General features: G+C 46.4%; 1 protein-coding gene across 2 annotated transcripts in view; it reads right to left on the bottom strand.

Annotated features, from left to right (window-relative positions):
* Window positions 1-3374: 3374 nt before the first annotated feature.
* Window positions 3375-19497, bottom strand: part of LOC112235441 (IQ motif and SEC7 domain-containing protein 1-like) — a 99852-nt gene continuing 83729 nt past the window's right edge. The window contains exons 10-14 of one of the 2 annotated variants that reach the window (XM_042299815.1): window positions 15485-15584; window positions 10119-10280; window positions 9372-9566; window positions 6082-6131; window positions 3375-3995 (exon numbers count right to left, since the gene is read on the bottom strand). In XM_042299815.1, the coding sequence (XP_042155749.1) occupies window positions 3375-3995; window positions 6082-6131; window positions 9372-9566; window positions 10119-10280; window positions 15485-15584 (1128 nt within the window). The remainder of the gene's footprint in view (window positions 3996-6081; window positions 6132-9371; window positions 9567-10118; window positions 10281-15484; window positions 15585-19497) is intronic. The other variant, XM_042299816.1, reaches the window with a different exon arrangement.

The following is a 19497-nucleotide window of genomic DNA, read 5'->3' on the forward strand; positions in this document are numbered from 1 at the left end:
AAGAATTTGCTAAAGGTATGATATGTTACAAATTCCTATTAGTTGTGGCTAACGTTAGCTAGGTGGCTAATGGGACCTCTCCAGAACCACCCCAACATCAACCTATGTAATAATTAGCTAGGTGGCTAATGTTAGCTAGGCTAAGGGTTAAAGGGACCTCTCCAGCACCAACCCAACATCAACCAATGTAATAATTAGCTAGGTGGCTAATGTTAGCTATGCTATGGGTTAAAGGGACCTCTCCAGCACCAACCCAACATCAACCAATGTAATAATTAGCTAGGTGGCTAATGTTAGCTATGCTATGGGTTAAAGGGACCTCTCCAGCACCAACCCAACATCAACCAATGTAATAATTAGCTAGGTGGCTAATGTTAGCTATGCTATGGGTTAAAGGGACCTCTCCAGCACCAACCCAACATCAACCAATGTAATAATTAGCTAGGTGGCTAATGTTAGCTATGCTATGGGTTAAAGGGACCTCTCCAGCACCAACCCAACATCAACCTATGTAATAATTAGCTAGGTGGCTAACGTTAGCTAGGCTAAGGGTTAAAGTGTTTCTAATGACATCATCAACCAATTTGTTAACAATTAGTAGGCAATGCCAACTCTTAATTGGTTAAAAATCACACGATGCTGCCATTGGAAACACTTTTTTACTACAAAACATAGAAATGTGTAATTTTGTATTAAGGTTAAGGGTTAGCGTTAGCTAAAATGGTTAAGGTTAGCGTTAGCTAAAATGGTTAAGGTTAGGGTTGGCTAAAATGGTTAAGGTTAGGGTTGGCTAAAATGGTGAAGGTTAGGGTTGGCTAAAATGGTGAAGGTTAGGGTTGGCTAAAATGGTGAAGGTTGGGGTTAGCTAAAATGGTTAAGGTTAGGGTTAGCTAAAATGGTGAAGTTTAGGGTTGGCTAAAATGGTTAGGGTTAGCGTTAGCTAAAATGGTTAAGGTTAGGGTTAGCTAAAATGGTTAAGGTTAGGGTTAGCTAAAATGGTTAAGGTTAGGATTAGCTAAAATGGTTAAGGTTAGGGTTGGCTAAAATGGTGAAGGTTGGGGTTAGCTAAAATGGTTAAGGTTAGGGTTAGCTAAAATGGTGAAGTTTAGGGTTGGCTAAAATGGTTAGGGTTAGCGTTAGCTAAAATGGTTAAGGTTAGGGTTAGCTAAAATGGTTAAGGTTAGGGTTAGCTAAAATGGTTAAGGTTAGGGTTAGCTAAAATGGTTAAGGTTAGGGTTAGCTAAAATGGTTAAGGTTAGCTAAAATGGTTAAGGTTAGGGTTAGCAAAATGTTTAAGGTTAGGGTTAGCTAAAATGGTTAAGGTTAGCTAAAATGGTTAAAGGTTAGGGTTAGCTAAAATGGTTAAGGTTAGGGTTAGCTAAAATGGTTAAGGGTTAGCTAAAATGGTTAAGGTTAGGGTTAGCTAAAATGTTTAAGGTTAGGGTTAGCTAAAATGGTTAAGGTTAGGATTAGCTAAAATGGTTAAAGGTTAGGGTTAACTAAAATGGTTAAGGTTAGGGTTAGCTAAAATGGTTAAGGGTTAGCTAAAATGGTTAAGGTTAGGGTTAGCTAAAATGTTTAAGGTTAGGGTTAGCTAAAATGGTTAAGGTTAGGATTAGCTAAAATGTTTAAGGTTATGGTTAGCTAACATGCTAAGAAGTTGAAAAGTAGCTAATTTGCTAAAATAATGAAGTTGTCCGTGATAAGATTCAAACACGCAACCTTGGTGTTGCTACACGTTTGTGTTATATCAACGCCCACCCATCCACCTGACCAACTACCCTTTTTTCGTTCATGTCTTTTAAGTAACCTCCTGTCTTATGTAACCATACCAAACATAACGTATCATACTGATTTGAGTGTCCCGGATTTACGTTCGCTTTATTACGTCTAGTCTATGAAACCAGACTGAAAGTACACATGTCTGTTTTATTACACAACAACAACAACATGGAGATTTTAATATGTAAGAAGGCAGACACTGGCCATGTCACTTCCTGATTCACCAATCCACTTCCAGTCCACTTCCTGGTTCACCAGGTTTGGCACCCTTTGTCATCATAATTCTCCTCCTCTGGCAACATGAGGTCATTGATGAGGTCATGCAGAACATGGCCCCCACAGAGACACAGAAGCATCACATCCTCATCAACCTCGGTACCGTATGTGAATATCTTCATGCAGATCGGTCTGTGGAGTTTCTGTGTGTCAGTGTCTTCCTCTCTCTTCTAACAGCTGACTAGTCATCCTCTCCCTCTTCAGTGTGTCAGTGTAGAAGACATGAGGCTCATGGTCTCGTGATGATGTAGCCCTGCCTGTGACGGCCCAAAGAGGGGGAATTTCCTCTCGGTCTAACAGTTAAGAAGTTTATTATCCTGCAGCTGACATTCATGTCTTCCTCTCTACCTGAAAGCGAATCTGTGAGGGAACCGGAGGTGGAAGTAACACAGCCTGAGCAAGTACCGCCTCCTGCCTCTCCCAGAGCGCCGGCGGCCATATTGGATGATCTGGGCGTGGCCCCTCTTAAACCTGTAGTTGTCCTGGTCTGACGACCTCAGTCTGACGAGCGGTGCCCCCTGGTGTCTGGGAGGGTTGTTGCGTCTCCTGACACTCACACCACCGTGCTGATGCGGTTGATAGGCTTGGACTTGGAGCTGGTGGTGCTGCCCGTCCCCGTGCTGCTGTTGCCCCCGCCAGACCCCTGCTGCCCTCCCTGGTGCTGGAGGGGTGGGTGTAAGGGGAGATAGGGGTAAGTGGGGTATTGGGGGAGGAAGGGGGGTAAAGGGGAGTGTGAAGGGGAGGTGGTATGGAGGAGAGCGGGGGTATTGAGGGTGGTATTGGCCGTGGGCGGCGGCCTGGGGATGTGCCGGGCGACGGGGTCTGGGGCGGCGGGGCAGCGAAGATGAAGTGAGTCTGGTGCTTGGGGTGTTGAGCGGGATGGGGGCTGAGGGACAGGCCGGGGTGGGGGCTGAGGGACAGGCCGGGATGGGGGCTGTGGTTGTGGGTAAGAGCGGTACGATGAGGGGCGTGGGTGTGGGCGTGAGGGTGGGGTTGCGAGTGTGAGAGAGTAAGAGGGAGCTTGGCGCCTCCTCCTCCTCTTCCCCGACCGTGTGTGGAGTATGTGTGGTAGAGGGTAAGGGGTGCGGGCCCCGGGGAGCGGGGGGGGTGAGGTGAAAGGGGTGGAGTGGGGCAGCCTACCCCCATAGTAACCCCCATGTTGGTATAGCACCCTCCGTGACCCTGGGAGGGAACAGGACCGGGGCCCTGTACACACTGTACACCATGCTGCTGCAGCTGGGCCAGCTGAACCTGGGACAGCTGTTGGAGCTGGGGGTGGGAGGGAGCGGGACCGGGGTCCGGCCTCTTGGGGACCCCTACCATGGGGCCCCTGTGGAGGATATGAGGCCCAGGGGCCCCCTGGGCGGTGGAGGAGGGCTGGCTGGGAGCGGGCCCTGCCTGGGCATGGTAGCGGTGGTGGTGGTGATAGGGCGGAGGAGGCTGCTGCCCTGCGGTACTGTTGTAGCAATATTGGGCGTGCAGAGCCTGGATTTTGGAGGGTCCTCCTGTGTCGGAGTGGGTGAGGGAGGAGGGGGAGTGTGGGGGCGGGCCGCCAGTGGTGGGCGGGGGACAGGTGCAGGGTAGTGTGGCAGCCCAGGTGGGAGGAGAGGGGGGAGAGAGGGGAGAGGACCAGGGGGCTTGGTGTTGGAGCGCTTGCTCCCGAACAGGGAACCCAGGAAGGAGCCTCCACTGCCCCCTCCCCCTCCAGACCCGCTCCCCAGGGCTCCCGTCCCCCCTCGGTCTCCGCTGCTGGGACCCAGTGCCGTCGTCCCAGTAGCGGTATTGTGATTTAGCCCCGGCCCACCCCCCACCCCCATTCCGGGGCTCAGGATGGGGCGGTGAGGCCGGTAGTCTTGGATGTCATAGCTGCCAGGTGGCATTACACCTCCAGCCATGTGGGGGCGCTGATGAGGCCTGGGACTGCTAATGATGGAACCCTGAAAACAGAGGAGGGGAAGAGGGAGGAGGAGAGAGGCAGAGGGAGGAGGAGAGAGGAAAGAGGATCCAGGGGGGATAGGGGAGAGAGGAGAGGAGGAGACAGAGGGGAGAGGAGACAGAGGGAGGAGGAGAGGAGAGAGGAGCAAGAGGGGAAGGGGGAGAAATGAGAGGAGGAGACAGAGGGGATGAGGGAGGAAGAGAGAGGAGACAGAGGGGAAAGGGAGAGTGGAGAGGAGGAAACGGAGGGGGGGGAGAGAGGAGAGGAGAGGAGAGGAGATACAGAGAAGAGGAAGAAGAGGAGAGAGAAGAGACGAGGAGAGAGAAGGTAGGAGAGTCATTAAAGTACTGGTTGTACTTGATCATTATGTGGATAGATCACACACATACAGACACTGACTACGGCTGTTAAATAACAAAATCCACATGCAATTATCATAACATGCTCCATGCACAGCCTGTCAGGAAACATAGAAACAGACCACTTTACATCAATGAGTTTACAGTGTTGGGGAGTAGTGAAAAACAAATAGTTCAACGTGTAATTTAACTCCATTTTGCAGTAGCTTGGTGGTAGTTGAACTAAATTCAAATCAAGGCAGGGATTAGCCATGTAGCGGTGTTGCTAACTACTGGACCTACACACTACTGTTTTACCATGTAGCGGTGTAGCTAACTACTGGACCTACACACTACTGTTTTACCATGTAGCGGTGTAGCTAACTACTGGAGCTACACACTATTGTTTTACCATGTAGCGGTGTAGCTAACTACTGGAGCTACACACTACTGTTTTACCATGTAGCGGTGTAGCTAACTACTGGAACTACACACTGTTTTACCATGTAGCGGTGTAGCTAACTACTGGACCTACACACTACTGTTTTACCATGTAGCGGTGTAGCTAACTACTGGAACTACACACTATTGTTTTACCATGTAGCGGTGTTGCTAACTACTGGACCTACACACTACTGTTTTACCATGTAGCGGTGTAGCTAACTACTGGAGCTACACACTACTGTTTTACCATGTAGCGGTGTAGCTAACTACTGGAACTACACACTGTTTTACCATGTAGCGGTGTAGCTAACTACTGGACCTACACACTATTGTTTTACTATGTAGCTGTGTAGCTAACTACTGGACCTACACACTACTGTTTTACCATGTAGCGGTGTAGCTAACTACTGGAACTGCACACTACTGTTTTACCATGTAGCCGTGTAGCTAACTACTGGAACTGCACACTACTGTTTTACCATGTAGCGGTGTAGCTAACTACTGGAACTACACACTACTGTTTTACCATGTAGCCGTGTAGCTAACTACTGGAACTACACACTACTGTTTTACCATGTAGCGGTGTAGCTAACTACTGGAACTACACACTACTGTTTTACCATGTAGCCGTGTAGCTAACTACTGGAACTACACACTACTGTTTTACCATGTAGCCGTGTAGCTAACTACTGGAACTGCACACTACTGTTTTACCATGTAGCGGTGTAGCTAACTACTGGAACTACACACTACTGTTTTACCATGTAGCCGTGTAGCTAACTACTGGAACTACACACTATTGTTTTTGCAACAGTAAAATTAAGTATGGGTGAAGTAGGCAATAATTCCTTTCTCTCTCTGCATTAGATCTGCCTAATTCTCACTTGAAACATAGTTGTTGTGTTTAATAGGCCACATTACACATTCTGATTATAGAGTCATCTGTTCTTGAATTTTGTGGTCTATAACATTTCAAATTTAGATATTAACTTTAGTTGAGTAAATTGTTAAAGGAGGCTTTACTTCTACCAGTGGGAAGTAATTGGTAGATTGGTACACTACATTTTCAGAGTAGGTTCCCCAGCACTGTGAGTTTATTGGAATTCTATTTTAGTGCTACCAGCAACTGGCGAGGCACTCACATGCACGTTTTGTCATTTCAATCCACAACGATATCAACCACCATGCAGGGTATTGAGAAACATCCAGAAGCGTCATGCCATTTAATGAAGTAGACTATAGTTTGGGGAAGGGGGATATGAGAGCCATCCGTCCGTCCCCCCTCCCCGTCTATACCAGACTTACTTCCATTGTGCTGTCCAAGGAGCCAACACTGTTTCGGCGGCCCCGCTTCCCTGCACCCAGCAAGGAATAAGAAAAGTCATGTATTGCTGTAGCCGGCTGGCTAGGGCTGTGTTGTTTCTATATCAGAGGGAACTATTTCTCTCTAAACTACAGTACTCCTGTTGGACAGCAGGTAGAGACAAAGCACCACACAGTAAACAGCTCCTTAGCGTCCTGTTCTCTCTCTCTCTCTCTCTCTCTCTCTCTCTCTCTGTCTCTCTCTCTCTCTCTCTCTCTCTCTCTCTCTTGTCTCTCTCTCTCTCTCTCTCTCTCTCTCTGTCTCTCTCTCTCTCTGTCTGTCTCTCTCTCTGTCTGTCTGTCTGTCTCTCTCTCTGTCTGTCTCGCTCTCTGTCTGTCTGTCTGTCTGTCTGTCTGTCTGTCTGTCTGTCTGTCTGTCTGTCTGTCTCTCTGTCTCTCTCTCTCTCTCTCTGTCTCTCTGTCTGTCTCTCTCTCTGTCTGTCTCTCTCTGTGTCTGTCTGTCTGTCTGTCTCTCTCTCTGTCTCTCTCTCTCTCTCTCTCTGTTTGTCTCTCTCTCTGTCTGTCTCTCTCTCTCTCTCTGTCTGTCTCTCTCTCTCTGTCTCTTTCTCTCTCTGTCTCTCTCTCTCTGTCTCTTACTCTCTCTCTGTCTCTCTCTGTCTCTCTCTCGCGCTCTTGCCCTGATCACGATCTGTTCTATAATTAATCCTCACAGCACAGCAGGCCTTGCCACAACTTTGGAAGTATGCTTGGGATCATTGTTCATTTGGAAGACATTTGCGACCAAGCTTTAACTTTAACTTCCTGACTGATGTGTTGAGATGTTGCTTCAATATATCCACATCATTTTCCTCCCTCATGATGCCATCTATTTTGTGAAGTGCACCGGTCCCTCCTCCAGCAAAGCACCCCCACAACATGATGTTGCCACCACCGTGCTTCATGGTTGGGATGGTGTTCTCCGGCTTGCAAGCCTCCCCCTTTTTCCTCCAAACATAACAATGGTCATTATGGCCAAACAGTTCTATTTTTGTTTCATCAGACCAGAGGACATTTCTCCAAAAAGTATGATCTTTGTCCCCATGTGCAGTTGCAAACTGTAGTCTGGCTTTTTATGGCGATTTTGGAGCAGTGGCTTCTTCCTTGCTCAGGCTATGTCGATATAGGACTCGTTTTACTGTGGATATAGACACTTTTGTACCTGTTTCCTCCAGCACTTCACAAGATCCTTTGATGTTGTTTAGGAATTTATTTGCATTTTTTGCACCAAAGTACATTCATCTCTAGGAGACAGAACGAGTCTCCGTCCTGAGCGGTGTGACGGCTGCGTGGTCACATGGTGTTTATACCTGTACTATTGTTTGTACAGATGAACGTGGTACCTTAAGGCATTTAGAAATGTCTTCCCAGGATGAACCAGACTTGTGGACATCTACAATTTTTATTCTGAGGTCTTGGCTGATTTCTTTTGATTTTCCCATGATGTCAAGCAAAGAGGCACTGAGTTTGAAGGTAGGCCTTGAAATACTTCCACAGGTACACCTCCAATTGACTCAAATGATGTCAATTAGCCTATTAGAAGCTTCTAAAGCCATGACATAATTTTCTGGAATTTTCCAAGCTGTTTAAAGGCACAGTCAACTTAGTGTATGTAAACTTCTGACCCACTGGAATTGCGATACAGAGAATTATAGGTAAAATAATCTGTCTGTAAACAATTGTTGAAAAAATTACTTGTGTCATGCATAAAGTAGATGTCCTAACCGACTTGCCAAAACTATAGTTTGTTAACAAGAGTGGTTGAAAAACTAGTTTTAATGACTCCAACCTTAGTGTATGTAAACTTCCGACTTCAACTGTAGGTATTCACCTTTGCTATAAAGCCCCTAAATAAGATCTGGTGCAACCAATTACATAATTAGTTAAATAAAGTGATCTGTCACATGATCTCAGTGTATATACACCTGTTCTGAAAGGCCCCAGAGTCTGCAACACCGTTAAGCAATGGGCACCACCAAGCAAGCAGCACCAGGAAGACCAAGGAGCTCTCCAAACAGGTCAGGGGCAAAGTTGTGGAGAAGTACCGATCAGGGTTGGGTTCTAAAAAAATATCAGAAACTTTGAACATCTCACGGAGCACCATTAAATCCATTATTTTAAAAATGGAAAGAATATGTCACCACAACAAACCTGTCAAGAGAGGGCCGCCTACCAAAACTCACGGACCAGGCAAGGTAGGCATTAATTAGAGAGGCAACAAAGAGACAAAAGACTCCACAGAGCTGGGCTTTATGGAAGAGTGGCCAGAAAAAAAGCCATTCCTTCTAGAAAGAAATAAGCAAACACGTTTGGTGTTCACCAAAACGCATGTGGGAGACGCCCCAAACATATGGAAAAAGGTACTCTGGTCAGATGAGACTAAAATTGAGCTTTTTGCCCATCAAGGAAAACGCTATGTCTGGCACAAACCCAACACCTCTCATCACCCCGAGAACCCCATCCCTACAGTGAAGCATGGTGGTGGCAGCATCACGCTGTGGGGATGTTTTTCATCGGCAGGGAAACTGGTCAGAATTGAAGAAATGATTGATGGCGCTAAATAGAGGGAAACCTGTTTCAGTCTTCCAGAGATTTGAGACTGGGACGGAGGTTCACCTTCCGGCAGGACAATGACCCCAACACTTGAGTGGTTTAAGGGGAAACATTTAAATGTCTTGGAATGGCCTAGTCAAAGCCCAAACCTCAATCCAATTGAGAATCTGTGGTATGACTTAGAGACTGCTGTACACCAGCGGAACCCATCCAACTTGAAGGAAATTAATCAGTTTTGCCTTGACGAATGGCCAAAAATCCCAGTGGCTAGATGTGCCAAGCTTATAGAGACATACTGCAAGAGACTTGCAGTTGTAATTTCTGCAAAAGGTGGCTCTACAAAGTATTGACTTTGGGGGGTGAATAGTTATGAACGCTCAAGTTTTCTATTTTTTTTTGTCTTAATTCTCGTTTGTTCCACAATAAAAAATAATTTTCATCTTCAAAGTAGGCCTGTTGTGTAAATCAACTGATACAACCCCCCCAAAAAAACAAAATAGGAAAAATGCCAAAGGGGGTGAATACTTTCGCCACTGTATATGTCTAGACCAGAGTTAAAATAAATGAGTTATTGAAGGTTTTGTGTATATTTTCTGAAAAGCATCTCATAAGGTTGTCTCAGTGACTGTATAAATATGACTGAACAGTGTGTCTGTCCAGTGGATGAGGTCAAATCAGTGTACCTGTGTCTGATAGGTCTCTCAGTGATGAGCTGAGCGCGGTACGTTTGAGTCCGTCTGCGGAAGCATAGCTGTCATCCAGACTGGGTCTACCCAGAGTGCCATTCACCGCCTCGCCCTTCAAGCCACTGCCCAGACCACCACCGCCAGCCCCGCCCACAACAGGTCTCACCACCCCTTTCTGCTTCTCCAACTCCGCTGTAGAGGGGGAGGAGAGAGAGATGGAGAGGGGGAGGAGAGAAATAGGGAAAGAGAGAGGAGGGTGAGGAAGAGTGCGACAGTGAAAGAGAGAGAGAGAAGAGACAATTGTGAAAGAAGTCGGTCGAGAATAAGAGTGTGAAGGGATTACTTAAAAGACATATGATTATCACAATATTTGTATATTAAACTATCCCTTATTATTCCACAATGGAACAATGAAGTATTCTATCTAGTATCGTAGCATGTTTTCTCCATCTCCTGCACCTCAGTCTCTTTCAGTATATTATAAACTTGGTGATTTGTGCCCTGAATTCTGATTGGCTGAAAGCCATGGTATATCAGACCGTATACCACGGGTATGACAAAACATTTATTTTTTACTGCTCTAATTACGTTGGTAACCAGTTTATAATAGCAATAAGGCTCCACGGGGGTTTGTGGTATACGGCCAATAAAAACAGCCCTTAGACGTGGTATATTGTGGTATTTTGGCCAGTATACCACACCTCCTCGGGCCTTATTGGTTAAGTATAGTATAGTTCTACTCACACTCCACCCTGTATTTCTCCATCTCCGTCACCTCAGTGATGCTCTCTCTCAGGTCGGAGGTGAAGCGTGTTCTGTCCTGCTGACTCGGAGCATTAAACACGATCAGAACCTTCCTCTCTCCGCCAGGATTGGCCGACGTCAGACGGATACCGTGGGCATAGTCTACAGGGGAGAGAGGAGACTGGATACTGTACAGCTTTTGACATTATCGATCATAGTCTGTTGATGGAAAAAAACGAATGTGTTATGGCTTTACACCCCCTGCTATAATGTGGATAAAGAGTTACCTGTCTAACAGAACACAGAGGGTGTTCTGGCTTTACACCCCCTGCTATATTGTGGATAAAGAGTTACCTGTCTAACAGAACACAGAGGGTGTTCTGGCTTTACACCCCCTGCTATAACGTGGATAGATACAGTGCCTTGCGAAAGTATTCGGCCCCCTTGAACTTTGCGACCTTTTGCCACATTTCAGGCTTCAAACATAAAGATATAAAAATGTATTTTTTTTGTGAAGAATCAACAACAAGTGGGACACAATCATGAAGTGGAACGACATTTATTGGATATTTCAAACTTTTTTAACTAATCAAAAACTGAAAAATTGGGCGTGCAAAATTATTCAGCCCCCTTAAGTTAATACTTTGTAGCGCCACCTTTTGCTGCGATTACAGCTGTAAGTCGCTTGGGGTATGTCTCTATCAGTTTTGCACATCGAGAGACTGACATTTTTTCCCATTCCTCCTTGCAAAACAGCTCGAGCTCAGTGAGGTTGGATGGAGAGCATTTGTGAACAGCAGTTTTCAGTTCTTTCCACAGATTCTCGATTGGATTCAGGTCTGGACTTTGACTTGGCCATTCTAACACCTGGATATGTTTATTTTTGAACCATTCCATTGTAGATTTTGCTTTATGTTTTGGATCATTGTCTTGTTGGAAGACAAATCTCCGTCCCAGTCTCAGGTCTTTTGCAGACTCCATCAGGTTTTCTTCCAGAATGGTCCTGTATTTGGCTCCTTCCATCTTCCCATCAATTTTAACCATCTTCCCTGTCCCTGCTGAAGAAAAGCAGGCCCAAACCATGACGCTGCCACCACCATGTTTGACAGTGGGGATGGTGTGGTCAGGGTGATGAGCTGTGTTGCCTTTACACCAAACATAACGTTTTGCATTGTTGCCAAAAAGTTCAATTTTGGTTTCATCTGACCAGAGCACCTTCTTCCACATGTTTGGTGTGTCTCCCAGGTGGCTTGTGGCAAACTTTAAACAACACTTTTTATGGATATCTTTAAGAAATGGCTTTCTTCTTGCCACTCTTCCATAAAGGCCAGATTCGTGCAATATACGACTGATTGTTGTCCTATGGACAGAGTCTCCCACCTCAGCTGTAGATCTCTGCAGTTCATCCAGAGTGATCATGGGCCTCTTGGCTGCATCTCTGATCAGTCTTCTCCTTGTATGAGCTGAAAGTTTAGAGGGACGGCCAGGTCTTGGTAGATTTGCAGTGGTCTGATACTCCTTCCATTTCAATATTATCTCTTGCACAGTGCTCCTTGGGATGTTTAAAGCTTGGGAAATCTTTTTGTATCCAAATCCGGCTTTAAACTTCTTCACAACAGTATCTCGGACCTGCCTGGTGTGTTCCTTGTTCTTCATGATGCTCTCTGCGCTTTTAACGCACCTCTGAGACTATCACAGTGCAGGTGCATTTATACGGAGACTTGATTACACACAGGTGAATTGTATTTATCATCATTAGTCATTTAGGTCAACATTGGATCATTCAGAGATCCTCACTGAACTTCTGGAGAGAGTTTGCTGCACTGAAAGTAAAGGGGCTGAATAATTTTGCACGCCCAATTTTTGAGTTTTTGATTTGTTACATTTTTTTTAAATATCCAATAAATGTCGTTCCACTTCATGATTGTGTCCCACTTGTTGTTGATTCTCCACAAAAAATACAGTTTTATATCTTTATGTTTGAAGCCTGAAATGTGGCAAAAGGTCGCAAAGTTCAAGGGGGCCGAATACTTTCGCAAGGCACTGCACTCCCTCCCTCCCTACCTACCTACCTACCTACCTACCCACCGACCCACCCATCTACCTACCTACCTACCTACCTACCTCCCTACCTACCTCCCTTACCTGTCTAACAGAACACAGACGGTGTTCTTTAATGGAAGCCTCTCCAACAAAATCCAGTTAGAATCAGGAATTCCCCAGGGCAGCTGTTTAGGCCCCTTACTTTTTTAAATCTTTACTAACAACATGCCACTGGCTTTGAGTAAAGCCAGTGTGTCTATGTATGTGGATAACTCAACACTATACAGATCAGCTACTACAGCGACTGAAATAACTGCAACACTTAACAAAGAGCTGCAGTTCGTTTCAGAATGGGTGACAAGGAATATGTTAGTCCTAAATATTTAAACTTGTATTTGGGACAAATCATTCACTAAACCCTAAACCTGATCACTACTGTTGTGTGGGCAGGTGCCACAAAGTGGGACTTAGGACAATTGCAATTGTCTCACTTTCACATCATTGAACAGGAATGACCTCCTCTATTGTGATCTGATCAACTAATGTATACTTTGATGTAATTATAGATAGATAGATAGATAGATAGATAGATAGATAGATAGATTATGTGAGTGTAATGTTTACTGTTCATTTTTATTGCTTATTTCACTTTTGTATATTATCTACTTCACTTGCTTTGGCAATGTTAACATATGTTTCCCATGCCAATAAAGCCCCTTGGATGGATGGATAGATAGATGGATAGGTAGGTAGGTAGGTAGGGAGGGAGGTAGGGAGGTAGTGAGGTAGGGAGGGAGAGAGGGAGGTAGGGAGGTAGGTAGATAGGGAGGGAGGGAGGTAGGAAAAAGGTACTCTGGTCAGATGAGACTAAGGGAGGGAGGTAGGGAGGTAGGGAGGGAGGGAGGTAGGAAAAAGGTACTCTGGTCAGATGAGACTAAGGGAGGGAGGGAGGTAGGGAGGGAGGGAGGGAGGTAGGTAGAGAGGGAAGGAGGGAGGGAGGGAGGTAGGGAGGTAGGGAGGTAGGTAGGTAGGTAGGGAGGGGGAGGGAGGTAGGGAGGGAGGTAGGTAGGTAAGTAGGTAGGTAGGTAGATAGATAGATTATGTGAGTGTAATGTTTACTGTTCATTTTTATTGCTTATTTCACTTTTGTATATTATCTACTTCACTTGCTTTGGCAATGTTAACATATGTTTCCCATGCCAATAAAGCCCCTTGGATGGATGGATAGATAGATGGATAGGTAGGTAGGTAGGTAGGTAGGGAGGGAGGTAGGGAGGTAGGGAGGGAGAGAGGGAGGTAGGTAGATAGGGAGGGAGGGAAGTAGGAAAAAGGTACTCTGGTCAGATGAGACTAAGGGAGGGAGGGAGGTAGGGAGGGAGGGAGGTAGGAAAAAGGTACTCTGGTCAGATGAGACTAAGGGAGGGAGGGAGTGAGGTAGGGAGGGAGGGAGGGAGGTAGGTAGAGAGGGAAGGAGGGAGGGAGGGAGCTAGGGAGGTAGGTAGGTAGGGAGGGAGGGAGGTAGGGAGGGAGGGAGGGGTAGGTAGGTAGGTAGGTAGGTAGGTAGGTAGGTAGAGGTAGGTAGGTAGATAGATAGGAAGATAGATAGATGGGTAGGTAGTTAGGGAGGGAGGTAGGGAGGGAGGGAGGTAGATAGATGGGTAGGTAGTTAGGGAGGTAGGGAGGGAGGGAGGTAGATAGATGGGTAGGTAGGTAGGTAGGGAGGTAGGGAGGGAGGTAGATAGGTAGGGAGGGAGGGAGGGAGGGAGGGAGGTGGGTAGGTAGGTACGTAGGTAGGTAGGTGGGTAGGTAGGTAGGTAGGTAGGTAGGTAGTTAGGGAGGTAGGTAGGTGGGTGGGTAGGTAGGTAGGTAGGTGGGTGGGTAGGTAGGTAGGCAGGGAGGTAGGTAGGTAGGTAGGTGGGTGGGTGGGTGGGTAGGTAGGTAGGTAGGTAGGGAGGTAGGTAGGCAGGTAGGTAGGTAGGTAGGTGGGTGGGTGGGTGGGTGGGTGGGTGGGTGGGTGGGTGGTAGGGAGTTAGGGAGGTAGGTAGGTAGGTAGGTAGGTAGGTAGGTGGTGGGTGGGTAGGTAGGTAGGTAGGTAAGGAGGTAGGTAGGTAGGTAGGTGGGTAGGTAGGTAGGTAGGGAGGGAGGGAGGGAGGTAGGTAGGGAGGGAGGGAGGGAGGTAGGTAGGTAGGGAGGGAGGGAGGGAGGTTGGGAGGGAGGGAGGGAGGGAGGTAGGGAGAGAGGGAGGGAGGTGGGTAGGTAGGTGGGTGGGTAGGGGGTAGGTAGGTAGGTAGGTGGGTGGGTGGGTAGGTAGGTAGGTAGGTAGGTAGGTAGGTAGGTAGGTGGGTGGGTGGGTGGGTGGGTGGGTACGTAGGTGGGTAGGTGGTTAGGTAGGTAGGTTAGGTAGGTAGGTAGGTGGGTAGGGAGGGAGGGAGGTAGGTAGGTAGGGAGGAGGGAGGGAGGGAGGTAGGTAGGTAGGTACTGTAGGTAGGTAGGTAGGTAGGTATGTAGGGAGGGAGGGAGGGAGGGAGGGAGGGTGGGAGGGAGGGTGGGAGGGAGGTGGGTGGGTGGGTGGGTGGGTGGGTGGGTGGGTGGGTGGGTAGGTAGGGAGGTAGGTAGGTAGGTGAGTTTGTAGGTAGGTAGTTAGGGAGGTAGGTGGGTGGGTGGGTGGGTAGGTGGTAGGCAGGCAGGTAGGCAGGCAGGTAGGTAGGTAGGTGGGTAGGTGGGTGGGCAGGTAGGTAGGCAGGTAGGTAGGTGTGTGGGCACGCGTAGCAGGCAGGTGGTGGGTAGGTAGGTAGGTAGGTAGGTGGGTGGGGAGGAGGGAGGTAGGTAGGGAGGTAGGTAGGCAGGTACTGGTAGGCAGGCACTGGCAGGTAGGCAGGGAGGTAGGTAGGGAGGAGGGGTGGGTGGGTGGGTGGGTAGGTAGGTAGGTAGGCAGGTAGGTAGGTAGGGAGGTAGGGTAGGTAGGTAGGTAGGTAGGTAGATGGGTGGGTCGGTGGGTAGGTAGGTAGGTAGGTAGGTAGGTAGGGAGGGAGGGAGGTAGGGAGGGAGGTGGGTGGGGGGTGGGTAGGTAGGGAGGGGGGAGGGGGGTGGGTAGGGAGGGAGGGAGGGAGGGAGGGAGAGGGGGTGGGTGGGTGGGTGGGTGGGTGGGTGGGTGGGTGGGTGGGTGGGTGGGTGGGTGGGGGGTAGGTAGGGAGGGAGGGAGGGAGGGAGGGAGGGAGGGAGGGAGGGAGGTAGGTAGAAGTGGAGAATCAGGATGTAGTATTGGAACATGTGGACGTGCATCTCAACCCGTAACACACACACACACACACACGGATACTTACGCTGGTTCTGGAACATGTGGACCTGCATCTCGACCAGGGGGAAGGACTGTCTGAAGCTGTATGTCACAGAGGTTTTCTTCTTCTGGAAGATCTTGGTTACCTGTAGGGGAGAGGAGGGATGGACATGTCTCTTTATGTTCACCTGCTCGTCCATTCTGATGTGCTCTGCAGACCAGAGGGCGTGACCGTGGAAACACTGTGCTTTGATATAGGCCAGAGGGTGTTACCGTGGAAACACTGTGCTCTGCAGAACAGAGGGCCTGACCGTAGAAACACTGTGCTTTGATATAGGCCAGAGGGCGTGACCGTGGAAACACTGTGCTTGATATATGGGCTCTGATGACTCTGGTACTATTCCAGGTATATTCCAGGACTATTCCAGGACTATTCCAGGATTATTCCAGTTATATTCCAGGACTATTCCAGGACTATTCCAGTTCTATTTCGAGGCTATTCCAATACTATTCCAGGACTATTCCAGGTATATTTCAGGACTATTCCAGGACTATTCCAGGTATATTCCAGGTCTATTCCAGGACTATTCCAGGACTATTCCAGGACTATTCCAGGTATATTCCAGGACTATTCCAGGTATATTTCAGGACTATTCCAGGACTATTCCAGGACTATTCCAATTCTATTCCAGGACTATTCCAGGACTATTCCAGGACTGTTCCAGGTATATTTCAGGACTATTCCAGGACTATTCCAGGTATATTCCAGGACTATTCCAGGTATATTCCAGGACTATTCCAGGTCTACTCCAGGACTATTCCAGGTATATTTCAGGACTATTCCAGGACTATTCCAGGTATATTCCAGGTATATTCCAGGACTATTCCAGGTATATTCCAGGACTATTCCAGGACTATTCCAGGTATATTCCAGGTATATTCCAGGACTATTCCAGGTATATTCCAGGACTATTCCAGGACTATTCCAGGTATATTCCAGGACTATTCCAGGACTATTCCAGGTCTATTCCAGGACTATTCCAGGTATATTCCAGGACTATTCCAGGTCTATTCCAGGACTATTCCAGGACTATTCCAGGACTATTCCAGGTATATTCCAGGACTATTCCAGGTCTATTCCAGGACTATTCCAGGACTATTCCAGGACTATTCCAGGTACTATTCCAGGACTATTCCAGGACTATTCCAGGATGATTCCAGGTCTATTCCAGGAATATTCCAGGTATATTCCAGGACTATTCCAGGTATATTCCAGGACTATTCCAGGACTATTCCAGGTATATTCCAGGACTATTCCAGGACTATTCCAATTCTATTCCAGGACTATTCCAGGACTATTCCAGGACTGTTCCAGGTCTATTCCAGGACTATTCCAGGACTATTCCAGGACTATTCCAGGTATATTCCAGGACTATTCCAGGACTATTCCAGGATGATTCCAGGTCTATTCCAGGAATATTCCAGGTATATTCCAGGACTATTCCAGGACTATTCCAGGTCTATTCCAGGACTATTCCAGGTATATTCCAGGACTATTCCAGGTCTATTCCAGGACTATTCCAGGACTATTCCAGGACTATTCCAGGTATATTCCAGGACTATTCCAGGTCTACTCCAGGACTATTCCAGGTATATTTCAGGACTATTCCAGGACTATTCCAGGATGATTCCAGGTCTATTCCAGGACTATTCCAGGTATATTCCAGGTATATTCCAGGTATATTCCAGGACTATTCCAGGACTATTCCAGGACTATTCCAGGTATATTCCAGGACTATTCCAGGTCTACTCCAGGACTATTCCAGGTATATTTCAGGACTATTCCAGGACTATTCCAGGATGATTCCAGGTCTATTCCAGGACTATTCCAGGTCTATTCCAGGACTATTCCAGGTATATTCCAGGACTATTCTCAGACCATTGTTTTAGCTAACTCAGGCGAACAGAACATGTTTGATATGTATATGACTCTGTAGGGTTTACATATAAACAGGTGAGTCTATATGGTACAGACATAACACTCCCAGGACACACAGGTGAGTCTATATGGTACAGACATAACACTCCCAGGACACACAGGTGAGTCTATATGGTACAGACATAACACTCCCAGGACACACAGGTGAGTCTATATGGTACAGACATAACACTCCCAGGACACACAGGTGAGTCTATATGGTACAGACATAACACTCCCAGGACACACAGGTGAGTCTATATGGTACAGACATAACACTCCCAGGACACACAGGTGAGTCTATATGGTACAGACATAACACTCCCAGGACACACAGGTGAGTCTATATGGTACAGACATAACACTCCCAGGACACACAGGTGAGTCTATATGGTACAGACATAACACTCCCAGGACACACAGGTGAGTCTATATGGTACAGACATAACACTCCCAGGACACACAGGTGAGTCTATATGGTACAGACATAACACTCCCAGGACACACAGGTGAGTCTATATGGTACAGACATAACACTCCCAGGACACACAGGTGAGTCTATATGGTACAGACATAACACTCCCAGGACACACAGGTGAGTCTATATGGTACAGACATAACACCGAACATGGGCTATTTTCTACTAAATATGGGCTGTTTTCTACTGAATATGGGCTGTTTTCTACTGAATATGGGCTGTTTTCTACTGAATATGGGCTGTTTTCACTGAATATGGGCTGTTTTCATTGAATATGGGCTATTTTCTACTGAATATGGGCTGTTTTCTACTGAATATGGGCTGTTTTCTACTGAATATGGGCTGTTTTCTACTAAATATGGGCTGTTTTCTATTGAATATGGGCTGTTTTCTACTAAATATGGGCTGTTTTCTATTGAATATGGGCTGTTTTCTGGGCTGTTTTCTACTGAATATTGGCTGTTTTCTATTGAATATGGGCTGTTTTCTACTAAATATGGGCTGTTTTCTAAATATGGGCTGTTTTCTACTAAATATGGGCTGTTTTCTATTGAATATGGGCTGTTTTCTACTAAATATGGGCTGTTTTCTATTGAATATGGGCTGTTTTCAACTAAATATGGGCTGTTTTCTACTAATATGGGCTGTTTTCTACTAAATATGGGCTGTTTTCTAAATATGGGCTGTTTTCTACTAAATATGGGCTGTTTTCTACTAAATATGGGCTGTTTTCTACTGAATATGGGCTGTTTTCTACTGAATATGGGCTGTTTTCTACTGAATATGGGCTGTTTTCTATTGAATATGGGCTGTTTTCTACTGAATATGGGCTGTTTTCTATTGAATATGGGCTGTTTTCTACTAAATATGGGCTGTTTTCTATTGAATATGGGCTGTTTTCTACTGAATATTGGCTGTTTTCTACTGAATATTGGCTGTTTTCTACTGAATATGGGCTGTTTTCTATTGAATATGGGCTGTTTTCTATTGAATATGGGCTGTTTTCTACTGAATATGGGCTGTTTTCTACTGAATATGGGCTATTTTCTACTGAATATGGGCTGTTTTCTATTGAATATGGGCTGTTTTCAACTAAATATGGGCTGTTTTCTACTAAATATGGGCTGTTTTCTACTAAATATGGGCTGTTTTCTATTGAATATGGGCTGTTTTCTACTGAATATGGGCTGTTTTCTATTGAATATTGGCTGTTTAGGAATAATGGTCTGGGGCTGTTTTTCATGGTTCGGGCTAGACCCCTTAGTTCTAGTGAAGGGAAATCTTAACACTACAGCATACAATGATATTCTAGATGATTCTGTGCTTCCAACACTGTGTCAACAGTTTGGGGAAGACTGTTTCCTGTTTCAGCATGACAATGCCCCCCGTGCACAAAAGTCCATACAGAAATGGTTTGTCGAGATCGGTGTGAAAGAACTTGACTGGTCTGCACAATGCCCTGACCTCAATTGAATATGGGCTGTTTTCAACTGAATATGGGCTGTTTTCTATTGAATATGGGCTGTTTTCTATTGAATATGGGCTGTTTTCTACTAAATATGGGCTGTTTTCTACTAAATATGGGCTGTTTTCTACTAAATAT

The sequence above is a fragment of the Oncorhynchus tshawytscha genome, linkage group LG16 (genome assembly GCF_018296145.1).
Source record: "Oncorhynchus tshawytscha isolate Ot180627B linkage group LG16, Otsh_v2.0, whole genome shotgun sequence".
Taxonomy (NCBI): domain Eukaryota; kingdom Metazoa; phylum Chordata; class Actinopteri; order Salmoniformes; family Salmonidae; genus Oncorhynchus; species Oncorhynchus tshawytscha.